General features: G+C 45.5%; 2 protein-coding genes across 2 annotated transcripts in view; one reads left to right on the top strand and one right to left on the bottom strand.

Moving 5' to 3' along the window:
* Positions 1 to 24803, bottom strand: part of GLDC (glycine decarboxylase) — a 118190-nt gene that overhangs the window by 83894 nt on the left and 9493 nt on the right. Inside the window, exon 3 of the mRNA XM_053573195.1 lies at positions 4857 to 4992. Coding sequence (XP_053429170.1) covers positions 4857 to 4992 — 136 coding nt within the window. The remainder of the gene's footprint in view (positions 1 to 4856; positions 4993 to 24803) is intronic.
* LOC128573003 (transcription elongation factor A protein-like 2) lies at positions 2004 to 3083 on the top strand. Its single transcript, XM_053573225.1, has one exon. It carries the CDS (start codon positions 2171 to 2173, stop codon positions 2900 to 2902), a length of 732 nt encoding a protein of 243 aa, XP_053429200.1. The 5' UTR covers positions 2004 to 2170; the 3' UTR covers positions 2903 to 3083.

Below are 24803 nucleotides of genomic sequence, written 5' to 3'. Positions count from 1 at the left end.
CTCACGTCACCGGATTTTGTTGGGTTCCATCTCTATGGAAACCATTCAGAAAGTGATAATGTGAAGTCTACCACCCACGTGTGCACAGGCCTCCCTATCAGGGCTGGCAGAGTACAGTATCATTGTCTGGTTCAGATCAGCTTTCCCAGAACGCAGAACAGAAAGAAACAATATTTAAAAGGCACCCCAAAAATAGAATCTGAAAAGCAAAGCAACATTATCTTCCTCTCAGAATGCTGGCTGCTCCTAAAGTAAGCGAACATACCTACTCATAGCCAGGAAGCAATATGGTGAATATTCTGTACAGCCACCAAGACTAAAGGCTGTTGGCCACTATTCAGATGGCTGGAATGCCACAGCCCATTCATGTACTTTTGAGGCTTTTTTTTTTCAGGGGGAAGAGAGGCCATTTGTTTTTGAAATCAACCTTGGAGATTACTGTTCAAGCTTGTACCAATGCCACAAGGAAAAAGAAGCACTCAGCAATGCAAACACATTCACATACATACACCAAAAGCAGGAAACTGGGTATGTGATTTTCGTATTCTCTTTCTCTCTCTCTTTTTTTTTTTTTTTTTGGAGACAGAATCTCACTGTGTTGCCCTGAGTAGAGTGCCGTAGCATCACGGCTCACAGCAACTCAAAGTCTTGAGCAGTCTTCTTGCCTCTGTCTCCTGTTTAGCTGGGACTATAGGTATGTACCACTATATCTGGCTAGTTTTTCCGTTTTTAATAGAGACCGGGTCTTGCTCTTGCTCAGCCTGGTCTTGAACTGCTGGAAGCTCAGGCAGTCCACCTACTTCAGCCTCCCAGTGTGGTAGGATTATAGGTATGAACTGCTGCACCTAGCCTTTTTAAAGGAGAGTATATTGAACCTAAAAGCTCTATACAGGGACAGCAATATAGGAATGATTGATTATGCCAACAGATCTGACTCTATAATGATATGACACAAATAACTGTGCCTAGTATAAAGTACACCCACCCAGCAGGATTATGTATTTATTGAAAAGCAGACAAGAGGCTTGGCGCTCATAGCTCAGTGGTTAGGGCGCTGACCACATACAACAGGGCTGCCAAGTTCAACTCTGGCCCAGGCCTGCTAAAACAAAAGTGACAACTACAACAAAGAAAATAGCTGGGCATTGTGGCGAGCGCCTGTAGTCCCAGCTACTTGGGAGGCTGAGACAAGAGAATTTCTTTTTTTTTTTTTTTTTTTTTTTGTAGAGACAGAGTCTCACTTTATGGCCCTCGGTAGAGTGCCGTGGCCTCACACAGCTCACAGCAACCTCCAGCTCCTGGGCTTAAGCGATTCTCTTGCCTCAGCCTCCCGAGTAGCTGGGACTACAGGCGCCCGCCACAACGCCCGGCTATTTTTGGTTGCAGTTTGGCCAGGGCCGGGTTTGAACCCACCACCCTCAGTATATGGGGCCGGCGCCTTACCAACTGAGCCACAGGCGCCGCCAGACAAGAGAATTTCTTAAACCCAAGAGTTTGAGGTTGCTGTGAGCTATAATGCCACGGCACTCCACCAAGGGCAATATAGCGAGACTCTGTCTCAAAAAAAAAGAAAGAAAAGACAAGAGATGAAAAGTTTTGATCAGGGGCGGCTCCTGTGGCTCAGAGGGTAGGGTGCCAGCCCCATATGCCAAGGGTGGTGGGTTCAAACTGGGCCAGGGCCAAACTGCAAACAAAAAAATAGCTGGCCGGGGCGGCGCCTGTAGCTCAGTGAGTAGGGCGCCAGAACCCATATACCGAGGGTAGCAGGTTTGAACCCAACCCCGGCCAAACTGCAACAAAAAATAGCCAGGCATTGTGGAGGGCGCCTGTAGTCCCAGCTACTCGGGAGGCTGAGGCAAGAGTATTGCCTAAGCCCAAGAGTTGGAGGTTGCTGTGAGCTGTGATGCCATAGCACTCAACTGAGGGTGACAAAAGTGAGACTCTGTCTCAAAAAAAGAAAGAAAAGAAAAATTTTGATCAAATTTTAAAGATTCGGGGAGGTGCCCCAGTGGAGGAGAACAGCGAGCCGGCTTCCTCAAGCCCAAGGCAGCACAGGACTAATCCAGGTCCCCGCAGGTCTCCGTGTCTGTTCCCGGCACTCTGCGAGGCCTGAGGAGGAGCAACCTGTCCAGAATCTCTGCAGGATACAAAAAAGAGGGGAAATCTCAACATGGAAAAACTCTACAATGAAAATGAAGGAGTGCCTTCACACCACCAAATGATGGAAAATGAGGAACAGCCACAGCATGAAGGAAAGCTAGAAAGTCTGGAAAATAAGAATTTAGAAAATGAAGGAAAGACAGAAAACAAAGGACAGACAGAAGATGAAGAAATAGAGAATAAAGAAAAATCAGAGAATGAGGGAAAGGCAAAAGAAGGAAAGCCAGAGAGTGAGGGGAAGTCAGAAAGTCAGGGAAAGCCAGAGGCAGAAAATCCAGAGAGTGTTGGAAAGCAGGAGCAGGAGAGAAAACCACAGAGTGAGGGAGAGGCAGAAAATCCAGAGAGTGTTGGAAAGCAGGAGCAGGAGAGAAAACCACAGAGTGAGGGAGAGCCAGATAGTGAGGAAGAGCCAGAGAGTGCAACAGGGGCTGCAAGAAAGCGTCCAGCTGAGGATGACATACCCAGGAAAGCCAAAAGAAAAACCAACAAGGGGCTGGCTCAGTACCTTAAGCAATATAAAGAGGCCATCCATGATATGAATTTCAGCAATGAGGACATGATAAGAGAATTTGACAATATGGCTAGGGTGGAGGAGAAAAGGAGAAAAAGCAAACAGAAGTTAGGGGCATTTTTATGGATGCAAAGAAATTTACAAGACCCCTTCTATCCCAGGGGCCCAAGGGAATTCAGGGGTGGCTGTAGGGCCCCAAGAAGAGATACTGAAGACATTCCTTATGTGTAGGGTCCATGCAGGCATTTACCAGGCTCTGTGCTTTAACCTTACCATTTTGCTTTAGGCACCTCTCTTATTATCAGCAGCCTTTTAACTCAACTGCAAGGTTTGCTTTAGATTTCAGTAGCCAATTTTCACCATGTTCATTGCAAAGATGTCATGATTCTTGAAAAAAATAAAGCAGCTTATAATGTCAAAAAAAAAAAAAAAAAAAAAAAAAATTTTAAAGATTCGGGAGTGGTTAGGGTACAGGGAGTGTAATGGGTGGGACCACACCTACGGTGCATCTTAGAATGGGTACAGGCGAAACTTACTAAATGCAGAATACAAATGCCTACCTACAGTAACTAAGAAAATGCCATGAAGGCTACGTTGAACAGTTTGATGAGAATATTTCAGATTGTATACGAAACCAGCACATTGTACACCTTGATTGCACTAATGTACACAGCTATGATTTAACAATAAAAAAATAAATAAATAAAAATTTAAAAAAATTTTAAAGATTCATTGATTTGGTGCATTTACTTGAGTATTTCTTTTCTTTTCTTTTTTTTTTTTTTTTTGAGACAGTCTCAATATGTTGCCCTCGGTAGAATGCCTCAAACTCTTGGGCTTCAGGGATTCTCTTGCCTCAGGCTCCCAAATAGCTGGGACTACAGGCACCCACCACAAGGCTTAGCTATTTTTGTTGTTGTTGTTGCAGTTGTCATTGTTGTTTAGCTGGCCCAGGCAGTGTTCGAACCCACTAGCCTGCGTGTGTGTGGCTGGCGCCCTAACCATTGAGCTTCAGGACCACTGCTTGGGTATTTCAAAAGCTAACTAAAATTAGTTTTTATATAAGCTAACCTGAAAGACAATCTCTGCACCTTGCTATAAATACCTTTGAATGACAAAGAATATCACTTACTCTTTCTCACATCTTAATGGTCCTACTAGAAATTAAAGTTATCTCTTTTAAAAACTAAATTTTAAAAATCACCTAGGAATTACCACCACCCTCCTTCATGTTTGGTTTATTTCTTTACTAGAAGTGATTAAGGGTGCACCTTTATTTTCAAACACAACCTCTTCCTTTCAAGATTAAGCTGGGTGTGGCTCAGCACTCGTAGCTCAGTGAGTAGGGCACCAGCCACATACACCGAGGCTGGTGGGTTCGAGCCTGGCTCCGGCCTGCTAAACAACAATGACAACTGCAACCCAAAATTAGCCAGGCATTGTGGCAGGTGCCTATAATCCCAGCTACTTGGGAGGCTGCGGCAAGAGGATCTCCTAAGCCCAAGACTTTCAATTTGCTGTGAGCTGTGATGCCATAGCACTCTACCGAGGGCAACATGGTGAGACTCTGTCTCAAAAAAAAAGAAAGATTAAGCTGGGCTCACACTTGTAATCCTAGCACTCTGGGAAGCCCAGGCAAGTGGATTGCTTGAGCTCAGGAGATAGAGACCAGCCTGAGCAAGAGCAAGCCCCCTCCCATCTATAGTAAAAATAGAAAAACTAGCTGGGTATTGTGCCCAGCGCAGATAGTCCCAGCTACTCCAGAGGCTGAGGCAAGAGATTATCTCCCAGACTCCAACACTAACTTGCTGAGTTAGCTCAAATACAGCCTAAAATCCCAGAGTCTACAAAGAGGAACAAAGCCCTGAATCTTCCCACCTGTACGTTTCAGAACTTGCTCAAAGCCAGCACAGAAATTTAATCAGAGAGAGGAAGATATTACCACCATCCACAACTTAGAGTACTAGAAGATTTTATGGGAATAGAACTGGGAAGAAACTTCGATTTCCTCAACATTTGAGCAAGGAAATTTCCCAAGGCAGAGAAACCTGGCAGGTTCCTAGAGATTAGAAACAGTTCCAAGGGGTGTCGGTGTGCAGGTTCTGAGATCTCATGGGGAAAAGTGGAGGGTGTGAGAATCCCACAAATCAAAGGACTCCTGCTCTTTAGCCAAGAGATACATTACCATCCTGAGTTCTCCAGTAAGTTCCGCAAAATTGTCTGCGGCACTGAGCAGTTATAATAGCCCATGCCAATATACGATCTCCAGATCTGGTTTTTGCTTGAAATGGCATGCAGAGTTGCAAGGATTTCATTTTCACCTGATTGTGGGAAAGAGAGAAATGTTACAAGAGAAAATGTCTCAGAATGGATCCCTAATTACAATTTCAAATCCTCATTTTAAGATTTATATGAGAATAGAATAGCTACATGAAACTTGTAAGAATCATCCATCCAACAAACACTAAGTAATTAATGTATGTGGAAATCTGAAAAATATCCCCACTCAATTTCTCCTCAAGGTTTACCCCTCACAACTGTTCCATTCTTCTTTTTTTGGCTCTATTTCCAATATTGCCCAAGTTTAACACTTGCCTTCTTGCAAATTTCTTCTGTTCCCTTTATGTTTCTGTTGTGTTTATTCTAAATAAGAAATTCTATCTTGCTCTCAGTAAAATACTGTGTTTTCCCTTTTAAATTGCCTTAGACTCTGTGGAAGCAGGTGTGGTTTCAGTTTTAAATCACACTCAACTGGCAAGGTAAGGCAGCCCATGCCTATAATCCTAGCACTCTGGGAGGCCAAAGCAGAAGGATTCCTTGAGGTAAATAGTTTGAGACCTGCCTAAGCAAGAGTGAGATCCTGTCTCTATTAAAAATAGAGAAATTAGGCTTGGTGCCCATAGCTCAGTGAGTAGGGCGCCAGCCACATACACCACATACACCGAGTCTAGCCTGCTAAACAACAATGACAACTGCAACCAAAAAATAGCCGGGCGTTGTGGCAGACACTTGTAGTCCCAGCTACTCGGGAGGCTGAGGCAAGAGAATGGCTTGAGTCCAAGAGTTGGAGGTTGCTGTGAGCTGTGAAGCCACAGCACTCTACTGAGGGTGACAAGTAAGACTCTGTCTCAAAAAAAAAAAAGACCCATATGCAGTTATAACCAGCATTTCCATTAAGACATTTAGGTAATTAAGTAAGAAGCATAAAAAATCTTGGCTGCAGTATATAATGACAATACGTGGATATAAAAACAAGAATAAAATAATAGCATTTGACTTTTATTGAACATTGTTCTGCCAGAAAATATATCAAATTCTCTTCATACAACCTAGAAAATGTAAATTGAAGAAGATCACTAGCCCAAGGTCACACAGCTTTAAATGAAAGGACTCTTAATCCGGTCTCTCCAACTCCCAATTTCACTCTTTAACTCATGGGGCAAGGTAAAGGTCTGCTTCACGTATAACACTTATACTGAAGGGCACTTTTTAGGTACAAATGACATTCTATGGTTCATTCTCTGCACCTCTGCACATAGACAAATCATGCTACTAAAAGTTTAACAAAAATTTTAAGGACGACTTAGGAAAATTTCTGGCTTCAAGATATTAGGGACTCAGTCACTTAAACCTTAGAACTGATTGATTTTATTCTTGCTCTATTATTAGGCCTACTGGACTCTGAATATTATTTTCAGTCTTTCTTTTTTTCTTTGAAGCAAGAGCCTCAAGCTCTTGCCCTGGGTAGAGTGCCATGGCATCACAGCTCACAGCAAACTCCCACTCCTGGGCTTAAGCGATTCCCTTGCCTCAGCCTCCCAAGTATCGGGGACTACAGGCACCCGCCACAACCACCCAGCTGTTTTTTGGTTGTAGTTGTCATTGTTTGACAGGCCTAGGCTGGATTTGAACCCACCAGCTCTAGTATACATGGTTGGTGCCTTAGCGGCTTGAGCTACAGGAGCCACCCTATTTTCAGTCTTTCTTTGTCCTCAAGGAAACACTTTCACCCTCCTCCTCAGCCCCCTGCTCCCACCCCAGACATGATCACATGAAATAAATTCACCAGAGATACATTACTTTGGCAGAGTAGATGAAGAAAAGAGAAGACATTCATCATGCCCCCTAGAAGGGCTCAACTTCAATGTGAACTTTACCTTAGAATTGAAAACAATGTAACGGCTCAGCTCAAGCGGCTAAGGTGCCAGCCACATACACCTGAGCTGGCGGGTTCAAATCCAGTCCGGGCCCGCCAAACAACAATGATGGCTGCAACCAAAAAAAAAAATAGCCGGGCGATGTGGCGGGCGCCTGTAGTCCCAGCTACTTGGGAGGCGGAGACAGGAGACTCTGTTGTGCCCAGAAGTTTGAGGTTGCTGTGAGCAATGATGCTATAGCACTCTAACCAGGGCAACAGCTTGAGGCTCTGTCTCAAAAAAAAAAAAAAAGAAAGAAAGAAAGAAAACAATGTAACCTAAACATTTGTACCCTCATATTAATTTGAAATTTAAAAAAAAAGAAAAGAAAATACAGTTTTCTGAGAATCAGTTTCATGAGTCATTATAATCCACTGCCTTATAGATAATCTTGACTTCTTCCACTAAAAGTTTAAGAAATGAGTGAAAAGGGCCGTGCCTGTGGCTCAAGGAGTAGGGTGCTGGTCCCATATGCCGGAGGTGGTGGGTTCAAACCTAGCCCTGGCCAAAAAAAAAAAAAAAGAAAAGAAATGAGTGAAAAGACAATAAGTCTGGGTGGTGCCTGTGGCTCGGTGAGCAGGGCGCCAGCGCCATATACCAAAGGCGATGGGTTCAAACCCAGCACCGGCCAAACTGCAACCAAAAAATAGCTGGGCGTTGTGGCAGCCGCCTGTGGTCCCAGCTACTCTGGAGACTGAGGCAAGAGAATTGCCTAAGCCCAGCAGCTGGAGGTTACTGTGAGCTGTGATGCCACGGCACTCTACCGGGGGTGACAAAGTGAGACTCTGTCTCTAAAAAAAAAAAAAGAAACAAAAGAAAAGACAGTAAGTCCACAGCTGAGGAGATAAGGATGGTATCCTTAGGAACAACCATGCAAGGAATCCAGTCATTTCCCGTGTAATCTCGGGGCACAGTGATTCACAAGCCCAGTAGGAGGGGAAATTAATTAGCAGTGCCTGGCAGGCGAGACCAGCTTCAATTAAGATCCTCCACAAGAGGGACAGGTCCTTACCCTACATCATGCCATCAGGACAAAGGGTCCAGCTCTCAATGAGAACAATTTCTGAAGGGCTTTGCCTGTCAAATCGGGAGGTTAGCCTTTGGAAGTCAGAGTGTTTCCCAGCTGCAGAATAATGATTCTTCCTACACTATAGAACAGTGGTTCTCAACCTTCCTAATGCCACGGCCCTTTAATACAGTTCCTGTGGGTCACGACCCACAGGTTGAGAACTGCTGCTATAGAAAGATGATTCTATTGGTGACGTGGAGAGGGCACAGAGAGGAGACCCTGGGCACAGGAGATGTGGTTCATGACAGTCAAGGAGAGAGATTGTTAAGGGGAGTGTTGTGGGTTAAATTGTGTCTTCTAAAATGATATGTTGAAATGCTAACCCCTGGCTCGGCGCCTGTGGTTCAAGCAGCTAAGTCGCCAGCCACATACACTAGAGATGGCGATTCGAACCTAGCTCGGGCCTGCGAAACAACGACAACCTCGACCAAAAAATAGCTGGTGTTGTAGCAGGTCCCTGTAGTCCCAGCTACTTGGGAGGCTGAAGCAAAAGGATCGCTTAAGTCCAGGAAATGGAGGTTGCCGTGAGCAACCATGATGCCATAGTACTCTACCCAAGGCGACAGCTTGAGGCTCTGTCTCAAAAAAATAAAAAAAGAAAGAAAGAAAGAAAAAAAAAAGAAATGCTAACCCCTGGCACCTAGGACTATAATCTTATTTGGAAATGGGGTGTTTATTTATGTGATCAAGTTAAAATGAGGATCATGCTGGATTAGGGTCAGCCCTAAAAAAATCCTATAACTGCTATCCTGTAAGAAGCAGGAAATTTGGACACAGACACACACACACAAGAAGAATGCTATGAGACACAGAAGCAGAGACTGGAGTGATGGAGTGGACTCGACTAGCCAAGGAATGCCAGAGATCGTCACCCACCACCAGACCCCAAGGAGAGGGGCACGGAACTGATTTGTCTTCAGAGCTGCCAAAAAGGAGCCAGCCCTGCCAACACCTTGATTTCTGTTTTGTTTTTGAGATAGAGTCTCATTATGTCACCCTTGGTAGAGTGCCGTGGTGTCACAGCTCACAGCAACCTCAAACTCTTGGGCTTAACCAGCAGTTCACAACCTGTGGATTGTGACCCACAGGAACTTTATTAAAGGCCCACAGCATTAGGAAGGTTAAGAACCATTGGCTTAAGCGATTCTCTTGCCTCAGCCTCCCAAGTTGCTGGGACCACAGGCGCCCATCACAACGTCCGGCTATTTTTGTTGTTGTTGTTGCAGTTGTCATTGTTGTTTTAAGTGGCCTGGGCTGGATTGAACCCGCCAGCCTCGCTGTATGTGGTGGCACCCTACCCACTGAGGCACAGGTGCCACCCCTGATTTCTGACTTCTAGCCTGCAGAACTGTGAGAGAATAGACTCCTGTTGTCTTAAGCCACTCAGTTTGTGATGCTCTGTGATATGACGGCCTTAGCAAACTACTAAAGGAAGCTGTATCAGCCCATGTTAGGAGAGGCTGTGTTATTACTCTTGGGCTTTGCTGGCCAGATAACCCACACTCACAGGCTCACGTGAATTTCAGCATTTCACATTTTTCCACAAGTTGTTAAGATTCTACAAGCAGAAGTAATCAACCCAAATAGCAAGTACTCTTCACTAAACAGCCTTCTTAGCCTCTGGCACAAGAGAATGGGCACTATAGTTCTGGAATGTGTGGGAAGTCTGTGCAGAGAAGTGCAACAAATTTCCCTGCTGTCCCTCTATGACTCAGGTCAACCCAGCAGAGCCAATTATCCAGCCCAGTGGTCTACACTGGGTGCTGCTGGCTCATTCTCATAGCCTGACCTGGAGAAGGAAAGCAATACAGTCCTGCAGTCCTGTTGTTTCATAATCTCCAGACAACCATCCATTAAGCTGGTTGACATAACCAAGTTAATGGCTGATTTTTAACTGGCTCCATGCATGGAGGAAAATAATGCTATGGTAGTCGAAATAACTAGAAATAGCTAAATGGAAATTGCTTAGAGCCAAAAGGATTATTTAAACCAAGGTCCTCACAGTCAAACTGCCAACATAATTCTTCCAGTGAAGGAATCTCCCCACACCCCTATTGCAGGAGACATAATAAGATTAGAGAGATACGAATTTGGCTAGTGTCTCGCACTAGGTCAACTTATCTGAAAAATACACTTCAAGGACTCAGATTCAGGAGCAAGTCACAGAAATGACAAGAACTCCAGATCAATGCTGGAATCTGAGGAGAATCCTGAACTATTATAAAACCAAACTCCAGATCTCTCTCTCTGGGAACACAAGATGCCACCTCCTGCCTTCCTTCAGCAAAAAGCTACTGCTTTCCTGGCACGTGTTGGTGCTCAGATGCATTGTTTTGATTTTGCTTCTGGACCTTTGTTCTCATAGTAAAGTTCTCCTTCCTATGGCTTATTTTTGACTCCTGTGGTAGTGGCCCTCCCTAGCCATGTACGCTAATTCCCACAGATGTGAAAGAGAGTTAAAGTTTTTACTATGGGTCTGAACCTGGGACTACTCCTGGGAAGGAGGAAGTGGGTGGGGATGGGGTCCCCCAAGGGAAGAGGGAGGCTAGGACCCTGGGAAGGGAGTGACAAGCAGCTCCACAGGACCAGTCTAGAGGAAAAACTAAGCCGTGAGTATTGCAAGGTGATTAGTGGTAGCCTTTTTTTTCTCCAATTGCCAGAAGGAACAGGAGGACCCAGATGGCACCTACCACTTAGAAGGGAAAGGAAACAGGGTATGAGGAAGCTCACAAAATGTTTATAAAATTTTTCCAGCTTGTTAAATAGGACATAGGCACTGTAGGATCGACAAGCCTTGCTTCCCACGCATGACTTTTTCTATTATGATTTTCTTTAGTGATCATAGATTTTTCATTTTTATGAAATCATTCTGTGCCAGGTGAGTTAACAGAAACCTCAGAAAAGGGAGCCCAAGGAAAGCCATCCCAGGGGCATTCAGAGGTGGCCACAGTGGGCCCAGTACTAGCCCTCTGCTCCTAAGAACTTCTTCCTGGGCTCTCTCAGCTAGAAACTTCCATCTCCAGATTGGCAATTTTGGCTCAGCACCTGTAACACATTGGTTAAGGTGCCAGCCACATACACCGAGGCTGGTGGGTTCGAACCCAGCCCAGACCAACTAAACAATGATAACTGCAATAAAAAACAGCCAGGCATCATTGTGGCAGGCGCCTACAGTCCTAGCTTCTTGGGAGGCTGAGGAAAGAGAATCACAAGGGTTTGAGGTTGCTGTGAGCTGTGACGCCATGGCACTCATAGTGAGACCCTATCTCCAAAAAAAAAGATTGGCCATTTTTATACTTCTGTGTCTTTATAATTAATTATTTTGGGCTGGGGGCAGTGGCTCACGCCTGGAATCCTAGCACTCTGGGAGGCTGACATAGGTGAATGCTTGAGCTCAGGCCAGAACCTGTCTTTTTTTTTTTCTTTGCAGGTTTTGGTCAGAGCTGGGTTTGAACCCGCCACCTCTGATATATGGGGCCCGTGCCCTACTCCATTGAGCCACAGGCACCGCCCCCTGTCTTTTTTTTGAGACAGAGTCTCACTATATCACCCTCTGTAGAGTACTGTAGTGTCACAGCTCATAGCAACCTCAAACTCATAGGTTTAAGCCATTCTCTCACCTCAGCCTCCCAAGTAGCTGGGACTGCAGGCGCCCACCACAGTGCCTGGCTATTTTTTTGCTGCAGTTGTCATTGTTGTTTAGCTGGTCCAGGCTGGGTTAGAACTTGTCAGCCTGGGTGTATGTGGACAGTGCCCTATCCACTGAGCTATGGGCACTGCCTGAGACCCTGTCTTTACTTAAAAAAAATAGAAAAATCAGCCGGGTGTTGTGGTGGGTGCCTGTAGACCCAGCTACTGGGGAGACTGAAGCAAGAGTTTGAGTTTGCTTTGAGATATGATGCCACAGCACTCTACCGAGGACGACAGACTGAGACTCTGTGTCAAAGAATAATAATTATTGGCTCGGCGCCTGTAGCTCAAGCCACTAAGGTGCCAGCCACAGACACCAGAGCTGGCAGGTTCAAATCTAGCCCAGGCCTGCCAAACAACAATGACAACTACGAACAAAAAATAGCCAGGCATTGTGGTGGGTGCCTGTAGTCCCAGCTACTTGGGAGGCTGAGGCAAGAGAATCGCTTAAGCCCAGAAGTTGGAAGTTGCTGTGAGCCGTAATGCCATGGCACTCTACCCAGAGTGACAGCTTGAGGCTCTGTCTCAAAAACAAAAATAAAAAATACAAGATAATTATAATAATAATTAGTATTATTAATAAATGTTATTATTATTTTGTTCTTCCTTTAGGCCACTTGTACTTTTTAAAATCTCAAGCGGTTGCATTCAACTGTGAAAATCATCGGTACTACTATGGGGGATGCTAATTCTCCTGGAGAATGTGAAAACCTCCACCTCTTAGAATGGTGGAGGTCTGAATTTTTCTTTCACCAGAAAATCCATTGTTTCAGATGTCCCAGAATAGCTGTCCTGGAGGTAATGAGCACAGGCATAAATAAAGGGCAAAATATTTATAGATAGGACCCAGAAATGTAAATATGGTCTCAAGTGTAGGGAACCTAGGACCTTAAGGAAACATGGGGTGTTCCTGGTCTTCCGACTGAAACCACATTTCACATTACAAACAAAGGTACAGCAGAGAAAAATGAATCTTTTCTTGTTTCCTTTGGTGCTTAAAAAAGGACAATCTTGAAATCACAAGCTGCAGGTTCCCCCACCTCTTCTCAAGCACCTGTAAACTCTGCCCCACCCAACTTGAAGATAACATAAACTTTCCCAGTTAGCCCTCATCAAAGCCTTGTCTTTATGCCCAATTTTAACTTCTTGAGAAGAAAGGGAGTTAACAGAATGAGCTGTCCCCTGTACACCAAGCTAAGGAACACTCTTGAGCCATCCATCAAGAGTCCGGTAGGTAGGTGTCTAGTCATGCTTCTGAAAGTGGAAATGGTGTGAGAAGCCTTTCCCATTCACTCATCCCTTGATCATCAGGACTAAACTTTCTGGCCTGAAACCAAGACTGTCTGTAACTTGATCACCTGAGAGTTAAGCTACTTCTTACTGTGAAAAACATCTAACACCTCAGGCTTCCCCAGCCTCAAAAAATAAAAGGAACTCCTTAAAAACACAGATTAGTGATTGTCTGAATTGTTTCAAATGTTTGTTCACCGGTTGCCATTTCTCATACCCACTTGTGAAACCTCCCTTTGGCCAAATGTACACAAGAACCAACCTACTGTATTCAGAAGTCCAGAGTTTGAGTTACTTCGAAGTCCAGACAGTAATGGAGGGAGAGAAAGAGAAAAAACAGGGAAAAGTCCACAATCAGAGGTCTTCCTGCTGAACCTACCTAACTTTGAACTGAGCAGAATCCGGCCTGTAAGCGCAAGTTTAGGGGCATGACTGGATCTAAATGAAACCCCAGATCCTAACTAAACATACAATACCCACCACTGCACTTTCTTCTCCCCTAGAAAAGAGCTCCCTTTCTAGAGAAAATAGTCCTTAATTCCAAAGTGGCAGCCTTCCTCCCCTACCTAGTAAGAGAAGGATGGTAAAAAGTCAATTGTGGGTTGTAGAGGGTGGGTCTGAAAGGTAATTAAAAAAATAATAGAGGCAATTGTGCCATCCAAACCTTGTGCTGCACAACCTTAGGAAAAATCTGTGTATTAGGAATGGAGAGGAGAAGGAAACCCGATTTTCCCCCAGAGCACATCTCATAGCTGTGCACTCTCTTCACCCTTCTCCTTCCAACCTGACAAACATCTTGCTCCTGTGCACAGGCCTGATTCTTGTACCTGTCTTCTGGACAATACAATGAAACTAACCAAGGGGAAAACCAGACAAATGAGAACTGCTGTTTCCATCAAGAAGCACTTGGGGGGGTGGCACCTGTGGCTCAGTCGGTAAGGTGCCGGCCCCATGTACCAAGGGTGGTGGGTTCAAACCCGGCCCTGGCCGAACTGCAACAAAAAAATAGCTGGGCGCTGTGGTGGGCGCCTGTAGTCCCAGCTACTTGGGAGGCTGAGGCAAGAGAATTGCTTGAGCCCAGGAGTTGGAGATTGCTGTGAGCTGTGTGATGCCATGGCACTCTACCGAGGGCCATAAAGTGAAACTCTTAGTCTCTACAAAAAAAAAAAAAAAAAAGAAGCACTTGGGGGGTGGTGCCTGTGGCTCAGTGGGTAGGGCACCAGCCCCATATACCGAGGATGGCAGGTTCGAACCTGGCCCTGGCCAAACTGCAACAAAAAATAGTCGGGCGTTGTGGCGGGTGCCTATAGTCCCAGCTCCTCGAGAGGCTAAGGCAAGAGAATCGCCTAAGCCCAGAAGTTGGAGGTTGCTGTGAGCTGTAACAGCACAGCACTCTACTAAGGGCGATAAAGTAAGACTCTAGCTCTTAAAAAAAAAAAAGAAGAAGAAGAAGCACTTGGGGACAAGCTGTCATCTTGCAGATCCTTGCCTACTGCTCTGGGGTCAGCCAGGCAGCCGGGCAGCTGGACAGCTGGGCAGCAGGCAGCCAGGCACCGTGCACTATTTTGCACTCCCAGCCGTAAAGGAACTCAAGCAATCATCAGGAACCTAAGCAGTAAGTTGTTTTCTTGCTTGCTTCTGACCCTGCTTGTTCCTCTGCCTCAGAACATTGCATAATGTACCAAGAACAGAGTTCAGTGGCTTCTTAGCACCACTTTCTAAGAATCCACAGGTGAGGACCCACTCCAACTGCTCCTGCTTCTCGGAATTCCGAAGGAGTGCTCCACACAAAAGGAATTCCACAGAAGAGCCTTTCTCACAGAAGCTCCCTTGCAACTGTGCCTAAAACACCAAGAATTTTGGATCAACAACTACACCAAATAAATGCTTTCCAACAGGAATAAGACAATTTAGCTGTCAAATACTCAATTTCTATGGCAAGGTTTTAATTTGCTATATAAGCATACATATACATTTTGTACATTTACACAAAAACCGGAAAAATGCCATTGAAATGGATAGGCAGACTGTATGACTCAAGATATCTGCCACGCGTAAGCACATAAACACACACACTTTGTTTCCTATAGACACATTGTTACTCCAAGCACAACTCTTAATACTTGTATTTTGGCCTCAATTATGAAGAAAAACATATCCATGCTTTGTTTTTGCTTTTTCTACAATCTAAAAATGCGATGTCCAAGATTCCACACAGTGAAACGTTATGTTATTATTCATATTTTCAAAAGTAAAAATAGATACATGTGCATGATTATATATTAACAGAACATCTTTGAGATGATTCATAAGAAATTGATAATAGAAGTGGGAGGTAGTCTTGCTTTTCTCTGAATATCTTTTTGTGCTTTTGCATTTTGACCAATGTGCCTCCATTATTTATTCAAAAATAAAATTAAAATTGTATGTCTCAAGTGAAACTTTCCTTGTAAAATACATAGGTGAAGATCCCAATGCTGGCAGTCCATCCACAGAGCATATTCTGGGCAGCCCAGCCAGCAGCGCCTTGCAGGGAGCAGCCACCAAACAGCATCAAGGCCTCCTCTCACTCCTCACCCCCGATGTGCTTGGTAAGACACTACGAAAAAGTCTCCAAGGAAATCATCAGGACTGAAAACCAACACACTCACATTTGAATTTGCCCAGACAATGTCACTAGTTTGAGAAAAGCCTTTCTCTGCCACAGGCTGACAGGGAGAGCTGGGGCCAGAATGTAAGGACAGAGACTGCCTGGGTAGATTTTTCTTGCCAACAAACAGACCCTTGGCTTCAAAGTTGCACAGGAAACCATGAGGTGGGGCTGGGGTGTCAATTAAGATAAACAGACCATGAATGGCAGCATGTCAGGAATTTCTGATTTTTTTGAGTGGAAGCCAGAATCTGGATACAAATTCCATCCTCATGCTCTGCCTTTCCCTAACATCACCTGGGCATTTACAGCACTCCTTCCCTGCCCCCATGACCACCTAGCTTTAAGCTTTGACAAATTCAGTTATTTGTCAAATTTCCTCCCTGGGCAGAGAAGGGTTTGTCCCTAAGTCAGTTGTATCACAGAATTCGTTCATTCCTGGGAGCCGAGCCAATCCATATGCTCAACATCGTGCAGAGTGGAAATCCTTTGAGGCCAGAAACAGTGGCTCATGCTTATAATCCTAATACTCTGGGAGGCTGAGATGGGAGGATCCCTGGAGTTCAGGAGTTCAAGACCAGCCTGAGCAAGAGTGACACCCCATACTACTAAAAATAGAAAAATCATCCAGGCATTATGGAGGTGCCTGTAGTCCCACCTACTCAGGAGGCTGAGGCAGGAGGATTGCTTGAACCCAAGAGTTTTAGGTTACTGTGAGCTAGCTGACATAGTACACTAGCCTGGCACAACATAGTGAGACTTTTTGTTGGCTTTTTTTTAGTGAGACTGTGTCTCAAAATGAAAAAGAAAAAGAAAAGAAAACCCTTTGAGACCAGCAGGGCAGTACCACGGGTGAGGACGAGGTCAGGGCACACCATGCATACCTTGTGTGGGACTTCAACTGCCCTCACCCTAATCCTGCCAGGCTGTTCCCCACTCAGCCAATTAATGCCCAAACCCCACTCAGACCTGCATGACCCCAGGCTTAGAGCCTTCCGCAGGACACTGCCACCCAAAAGGAACTGGAGCATGTCTTGAGTTTCTGATGACTCCATGGTCCCTCATATACATGTAAGTGGGCACTCCCCACAGTGCTTCCTGCTCACCAGCGGTGCACAGCTGCATGGTCCTACCAGCCATGGGGAAACCAGGACAGCACCTACCGTGGGAGGCAGAATAGGGGACACTATGTCTGTTATTCCATTCCTTGGACTTGGACCATTCTCCTTTCTACAAGAGGCCTCTTTTAGTTTACTTTCTGAATGCTTTTAAAGAAACATACGGAGAGATTAAAAATCATAATATTTATCTGGAACACAAGTTGACCTATGTAATCAAGCCAGATGGTTAGTTTGAAATGGCAATCAGTGGAAGTCCCGGAGTATTTGTTTTTCCTTTTTGCTGCCCTGAGGATACATCATTATGTCCTGCAGAGCAAAAACAAGAAGAGAAGGTTACGTTCTAAGAGTCCTACTCAAACAGTTTATCATGCTTGGGAGAAAGATAATTTTCTTTATTTCTTTTTTTGTGATAGAGCTTCACTCTCTCATCCTAGGTAGAGTGTCATGTTGTCATCATAGCTCACAGCAACCTCAGACTCCTGGGCTCAAGCAATCCTCTTATCTCAGCCTCCCCAGTAGGTGGGACTAAAGGCATGTGCCACCGTGTCCTGCTAGTTTCTCTATTTTTAGTAGAGATGGGGTCTCACTTTTGATCAGGCTGGTCTTGAACTACTGAACTCAAGGGATCCTCCCACTTCAGCTGTCCAGTGTGCTAGGATTACAGGTGTGAGCCACCATGCCTGGCCAGAAAGATAATTTTTTTTTTTTTTTTTTTGCAGTTTTTTTGGCCGGGGCTGGTTTGAACCCGCCACCTCTGGCATATGGGGCTGGCTCCCTACCCCTTTGAGCCACAGGCGCCGCCCTCAGAAAGATAATTTTTCATAGATCAAAGTCATATGGAGAAATTTGCACTCCAACCCAGAATCTTTCTTTTTTTTTTTGAGACATTGTCTCACTTTGTCACCCTTGATAGAGTGCCATGGCATCATAGCTCACAGCGACCTCAAACTCTTGGGCTTAAGTGATTTTCTTGCCTTAGCCTTCCAAGTAGCTGGGACTACAGGTGCCCGCCACAAGGCCCAGCTATTTTTAGAGATGAGGTTTTGTTCTGGCTCAAGCTGGTCTCGAACCTATCATCTCAGGCAATCCACCCTCAGCCTCCTCCAACCCAGAATCTTACAAGTAAATTGTAAGCTCTTTGTGGGCAGGGGCACAGCAGATTGCTATGCACACAGTAGGTGCTGAGATGTATAAACCAATGTTCACTGAAAATTCACACTCTTACATACAGCTAGCTCAATATTCCCGGTAATTCACTTCATCACAGAATCTGAGATGACAAATCAATGAACAAACTATGTGGGAGACTGAGCACCATGCTTATAGGAGCAGTCGCTGGTTCTCCAGGGAGGTACTGGGAGGGGGACAATCTCCTGGCCAGCGTGGAGATGTTTTGCAGCCTGGAGATAAGCCCTCAAGCAACTTAGTGCTCTAACGTGGTTGCTCGTTGGTAAGCAGGTGTTGGACTTTAAACATCTGTGGTGCTGGAGGGTGGGAGTTGAGCAGGGGAACGAGCACATAGCGATCCTTAAGCACGGTACCTTGTACGTGGGACTCCCCACACCTGTGGTATAGTGTTTCAATAAATACCTGCTGCAGAGGTACCTTTCCGCTCTCTAGCAGCCACGAGGGAGGTTACTTGGAGGCGGGGCTCTCCTGCACCTCCGGGGAGCCCACCTCTTGCAAGCTTGTACTTTCAATCTGCCTACTGGCTGTTGCCTGCTTGGGGCCCCAGAGACCACAACAGCGACGACAAAACTATACTCACATTTAGTTCAACTGCATCCCTAACAGCTCTGTGTGCTTCAGACAAACATTTATAAATGGAAATCTGGGCGGTGCCTGTGGCTCAGTCGGTAAGGCGCCAGCCCCATATACGAGTGTGGCGGGTTCAAACCCGGCCCGGCTGAACTGCTGAACTGCAACCATTGTGGCGTGCGCCTGTAGTCCCAGCTACTCGGGAGGCTGAGGCAAGAGAATCGCTTAAGCCCAGGAGTTGAAGGTTGCTGTGAGCTGTGTGAGGCCACGGCACTCTACCCAGGGCCATAAAGTGAGACTCTGTCTCTACAAAAAAAAAAAAAAAAAAAAGGAAATCTGCAGCTATTAAGGAAGTTCTGGGCAAGGTGGCTCATGCCTGTAATCCTAGGACTCTGGGAGGCTAAGGTGGGAGGATCCCTTGAGCTCAGGAGTTTAGCCTAAGCAAGAATGAGACTTATCTCTACTAAAAATAGAAAAATTAGCCTGGCACCTTGGGAGGCTGAGGCAAGAGGATCTCGTGAATCCATAAGTTTCAGGTTGCTGTGAACTGGGCTAATGCCATTGCACTGTAGCACCAACAACAGAAGCGAGACTGTCTCAAAAAAGAAAAAAATGGGCTCGGCTTGCATAGCACAGCGGTTACAGCGTCAGCCACATACACTGAGGCTGGCAGGTTCGAACACAGCCCGGGCCAGCTAAACAACAATAACAACTGCAACAAAAAAAATAGCTGGGTGTTGTGATGGGCACCTATAGTCTCAGCTACTTGGGAGGCTGAGGTAAGAGAATCACTTAAGCCTACGAGTTTGAGGTTGCTGTGAGCTGTGATGCCATAGCACTCTATCAAAGGTGACATAGTGAGACTGTCTCAAAAAAGAAAAGAAAAAATAAAAACATTGCAAAGCACGGTGCAATTCAATGTGGTGGAAAGAGGACATAAAGAACAGAAGTGGGGCAGTGCCTGTGGCTCAGTGATTAGGGCGCCGGTCCCATATACCGAGGGTGGCGGATTTAAACCCGGCCCCACCAAACTGCAACAAAAAATAGCTAGATGTTGTGGCGGGTGCCTGTAGTCCCAGCTGCTTGGGAGGCTGAGGCAAGAGAATCACCTAAGCCCAAGAGTTAGAGGTTGCTGTGAGCTGTGACACTATAGCACTCTACCAATGACAACAGAGTGAGACTCTGTCTCTGAAAAAAGGAAAAAAAAATGAATGTAAATCAGAACATAGCAAGCAGCTTTCAATCTTGTTGTCTAACACCCCAGGTTCACAGGTTTGTCAGAGTTTACAGGAAATGTGGATGGGGCTACCTCACCTCTTTGCAAACCCAGTTGACCTGAGCTGACTAGTGGACCTTGAAGTCCTCACTTCTGCTGAACTCAGTCACCACGTTTCTCTGTTCTTGTTCCCAGATCACTGAATGGTACTGGAGCGAGGAGGTCCTCTAAGACCTTACAAATTCAGTTTCAATGGGTCCTTCACACAGGTTGTTCTAGATAGAGTCTTCACCACCCAGAGGCACACAATAGCTCTTCTGAAATTCCCATATCCCTGATGTTCAGTCTCATCCTTCCAGGCTCTCATGCAGAGAGATCATCAGTCAGGCAGCCCTCAGAGACACCCCCTCAGAGAGTCCTTGTGTCTTTATGTGGACTTTCTTCCCTCTGTGCCTTAAGAAAGGCCCAGAATATGACACGGGCCAGAAACACACACACACACCCCCGCGTGAAAACTTACCATCCTGACCAATGACTTCAGCTCAGGCTGCTCTGCCTCCCTCCTTCCACTATACTATTTCCCGTCTTCCTGGCTTTTACTTTCTTCCCTACACTCCATCCCTGGGAAATTTCATTTATTCCCAGGAATTCATTCAGAACATTCACTAAAACTGCCACTCCATCTTTTACCTCTTTCGAGTTCTAGTTTCTACTTTCCAACTCCTGCTTCAACTTTTCCAAATGCAGTTCCCATGAGAACGTCAAACCCAATTCTGCTCAAGAAGGACTTTCCCTCTCTGTCAATGACATAGCCATCACCCCAAGACACCCAGGCTAGAAACAGACTGACAGCCCCACCTGCTGCCCCTCTGGATCAACCACCACATTTGCACCAAAACCATGCTTGTCATGGGTTGCTGCAGCCAATGACTGCCCAGCAGAACTAACTAGACTGCAGACTCAGTCTCTTGAGACTTGAGAGTTCTCCAGTGGGTGACTATAGTTCAAGGACTCCCTCTTGGCCTGATTAAAACATTCTTACTTCTAGGTGGCGCCTATGGCTCAGTGAGTAGGGTGCTGGCCCCATATAACAAGGGTGGCGGGTTCAAATCCCGCCCCGGCCAAACTGCAACAAAAAATAGCTGAGCGTTGTAGCCGGCACCTGTAGTCCAGCTACTTGGCAGGCTGAAGCAGGAGAATTGCCTAAGCCCAAGAGCTGGAAGTTGCCGTGTGGTGTGACGCCACGGCACTCTATCAGAGGGTGATGGAGTGAAACTATGTCTCTAACAAAAACAAAACAAACATCTAACATCTGTGCTGCCTTGTAAGACTATTTCTACCCAATTTTCCTTCTATCTCTCTCCCTTTCTGCCAGAGTCAGATCTACTTTAGTCTGAAGGTTCCCATTCCCAATAACTTTCTTCCATATTTAATATCTTGATGTTTTGGGCAGTGCCCATGGCTCAGTGGGTAGGGCGCCAGCCCCATATACCGAGGGTGGTGGGTTCAAACCTGGCCCTGGCCAAACAGCAACAAAAATAGCCAGGCATTGTGGCGGGCACCTGTAGTCCCAGCTACTCAGGAGGCTGAGGCAAGGGAATCGCCTAAGCCCAGGAGTTGGAGGTTGCTGCGAGCTGTGTGACGTCACGGCATTCTACCGAGGGCCAAAAAGTGAGACTCTGTCTCAAAAAAAAAAAAAAGAAAAAGTCTTGATGTTTACTTCCTGGTAAGCCAGAACTAATGCGCATTTAACATCTCACATCTAAACTGTCCAATAATCTCCAAGTTGGTTTACCTGCCTCTGATCTCAGAGGCATTCTGCAAAATATAGCATGAATTCTACCACTTCCCTATGTAATAACTTTTATTTTTTACTTCTTTTCCTTTAGTAGAGATGGAGTCTCACTGTGCCGTCCAGGCTGGTCATGAACTCCTGGGCTCGTTCCATTCTCCTGCCTCAGCCTCCCAAATAGCTGGGATGCCAGCCCCTGCAGCTGGCAGGGAATAGCTTTTAATGTCTCCCCATTACTTAAAGGGGGAAAAAATTCCCTATGGATGATCCATCCATACTGCCGTCCCATACTTTGTTTTCCATGCCCCTCTGCAACCTAATGTTCTACTCGTGTGGTCTGTTCACTACCCTTCAAATAACCACCTATTTCTACACTTCTACATCTCCTTATGCCATAACCTCAGCCAAAGCACCCATCCTATTTGCAAACCCATAGAACTATTCAATACCTACCTCCCTAACAGATATAACCTAAAAACAGGGATTATATCTTTATCATCTTTAACTTCCTGACTCTATACACCCAGAACCTAAAGCAGTATCTTATCTTCCACAGAAGCCTCTCAATAAATATGGACTAGGACTGGGCACAGTGGCTCATGTCTGTAATCCCAACACTCTGGGAGGCCAAAGTAGGAGGATCACTTGAGCTCAGGAGTTTAAGACCAGCCTGAGCAAGAGTGAGACCCCATCACTATTAATAATAGGAAAAACTAGCCCTGCATTGTGGTGCACACGTGTAGTCCCAGCTACTTGGGAGGCTGAGGCAGGAGAATGGAACGAGCCCAAGAGTTTGAGGTTGCTGTGAGCTATGACGCCAAGGCACTCTAACCGGGGGTGACAGAGTGAGACTTTGTCTAAAAAAATAATAATTAAAATTAAATGTGGAATAGAAGCAGATGGAAGAAGCTATAGGAAGTGATTTCGTAATAGTAGCTCAATAACCTACTGCTAACAAAAGTCAAAGACTAAAACGCTGAGTGGTCCAGGGCATCTTATGTGTGGGCAAATGGTCCTTAATAGTTGTAGGATATTATTTAGAAATAAACATATCCTACATCAAGCACACAAAGTGAACTCAGTGTGAGTTTAAAATGGCTTGCTTTTTTTGCAGAGGCTTAAGGGACCTGGGCCCCCCTGGGACACAAGCAGAGTTAGCTTGCCTGGAGTTAAAAATTCCACAAGCCCATTCTCTGAAGCTGTGTGCCCTGTGAAGCCTGAGATCAAAGGGCTTGCCGACCTTCCTCAGAGATACAGGCCAGAAGGTTGACGTATGTTAACAACATATTGTCAGAGGTCTATAGGTGTTCTGCCCTGAGGAAAAGACACAGTCGTTACTTCATACTGAGTAAACTGAGTGAAAGCTTGAAGATACTCTTCCATTAACTCTGTCCCCCTGTGGCTACTTTCTTCTTTGTGATCTTTATTTAGATACCTGCCCAGAGATTAGTCAGTGTCTAGAAGAAGATGTTTACTACAGAAGTGATTGTGTTGATATGGTAATAGGATATTTCCTTTCAAGTTAATTTCAGATAGGTAAAATGAGGTAATGGTGAAACTAACAGATGATAGATTAAGTGTGTACGTGACTAGAAAGGTATAAAATCAAAACCCTGAATAAAGAATTTTGCTGCACGCCATCCCATACCGTGTAGTCAGTTTCTTGACTTAATAATTACAGGAGCGAGTTTATACCCATGCCAAAGCTGCTGTTCGTTCGCGTCTCCAGTCACGCAACAATAGTCCTCAAGAATAAAGTCAAATTGGCTCAGCACCCATGGCTCAAGCGGCTAAGGTGCCAGCCACATACACCTGACGTGGGGGGTTCGAATACAGCCCAGGCCCGCCAAACAACAATGATGGCTGCAACCAAAAAAATAGCTGGGCATTGTGGTGGGTACCTATAGTCCCAGCAACTTGGGAGGCGGAGGCAGAATGGCTTGAGCCCAGGAATTGGAGGTTGCTGTGAGCTGTGATGCCATGGCACTCTACCCAGGGTGATAGCTTGAAGCTCTGTCTCGGAAAAAAAAAAAAAAAAAGGAATAAAGCCAAATTTATTATAGTACATTGGTTTTATTTTGCTAATACTATTTTTTTCAAGTTCTATAAAATTCATTGTCATTTAAGATAGGAAGTGTCAGCCAAGGGCCGTGGCTCACACACCTATAATCCTAGCACTCTGGGAAGTGGGAAGCCCAGGTCGATAGATTGATTGAGCTCAAGACTTAAAGACCCGATTGAGCTCAAGACTTAAAGACCAATCTGAGCAAGAGCAAGACTCTGTCTTTATTAAAAATAGAAAACATTAGGTGGGTATTGTGGTCAAGGCCTGTATCCCAGCTACTCATGAGGCTGAGGCAAGAGGTTCTTTTGAACCCAAGAGTTTGAGGTTGCTGTGAGCTATCACACCATTGCACTCTACAGAGGGTTTCAGAGTAAGACTCCATCTCAAACAAATAGTCTATTTAAAAAAAAAAATATCGGGCGGCGCCTGTGGCTGAGTCGGTAAGGCGCCGGCCCCATATACCGAGGGTGGCGGGTTCAAACCCGGCCCCGGCCAAACTGCAACCAAAAAATAGCCGGGCGTTGTGGCGGGCGCCTGTAGTCCCAGCTACTTGGGAGGCTGAGGCAAGAGAATCGCTTAAGCCCAGGAATTGGAGGTTACTGTGAGCTGTGTGAGGCCACGGCACTCTACCCGAGGGCCATAAAGTGAGACTCTGTCTCTACAAAAAAAAAAAAAAAAAAATATCGTAGGTGCAAATTTGTTTACACTCCTCCTTTTGAAAGATGAAAATTAATTCCTTTTCCCTTGAATGTAGGCCCGAGATTTAGTGACTGACTCTAATAAATAGAGTGTAGAATAAGTGATGCTATGAGACTTCTGAGACCAGGTCATAAAAAATGATAACTTCACCAGGCTTTCTTCCTCTCTTGAATCACTTGAGATCCAGGAGTCTAAAACCAGCCGGGGGGGTGGGGGTGAGGTGGGGTGGGGGAGTTGGGGGGAGGGCGGTGCCTGTGGCTCAGTGGGTAGGGCGCCTGCCCCATATACAGAGGGTGGCAGGTTCGAACCTGGCCCTGGCCAGGTAAAAGCAGCAGTGGAAACTGCAACAAAAAAGCCAGGTGTTGTGGCAGGTGCCTGTAGTCCCAGCTACTTGGGAGGCTGAGGCAAGAAAATTGCCTAAGCCCAGGAATTGGAGGTTGCTGTGAGCTGTGACGCCACAGCACTCTACCAAGGGTGATAAAGTGAGACTCTGTCTCTAAAAAATACACACACACACATATATAGAAAAATAAAACCAGCCTGGACAACATAGTCAAGACGCCATCTCTACAAAAGGTAACAAAAT

Source organism: Nycticebus coucang, chromosome 2 (assembly GCF_027406575.1).
Source record: "Nycticebus coucang isolate mNycCou1 chromosome 2, mNycCou1.pri, whole genome shotgun sequence".
Classification (NCBI taxonomy): Eukaryota; Metazoa; Chordata; class Mammalia; order Primates; family Lorisidae; genus Nycticebus; species Nycticebus coucang.
This window is presented reverse-complemented; position numbering and strand designations above follow the sequence as displayed.

Bases quoted from the DNA above. Each gene is read 5' to 3' on its own strand.
- LOC128573003 (XM_053573225.1), top strand. From the start codon at position 2,171: ATGGAAAAACTCTACAATGAAAATGAAGGAGTGCCTTCACACCACCAA.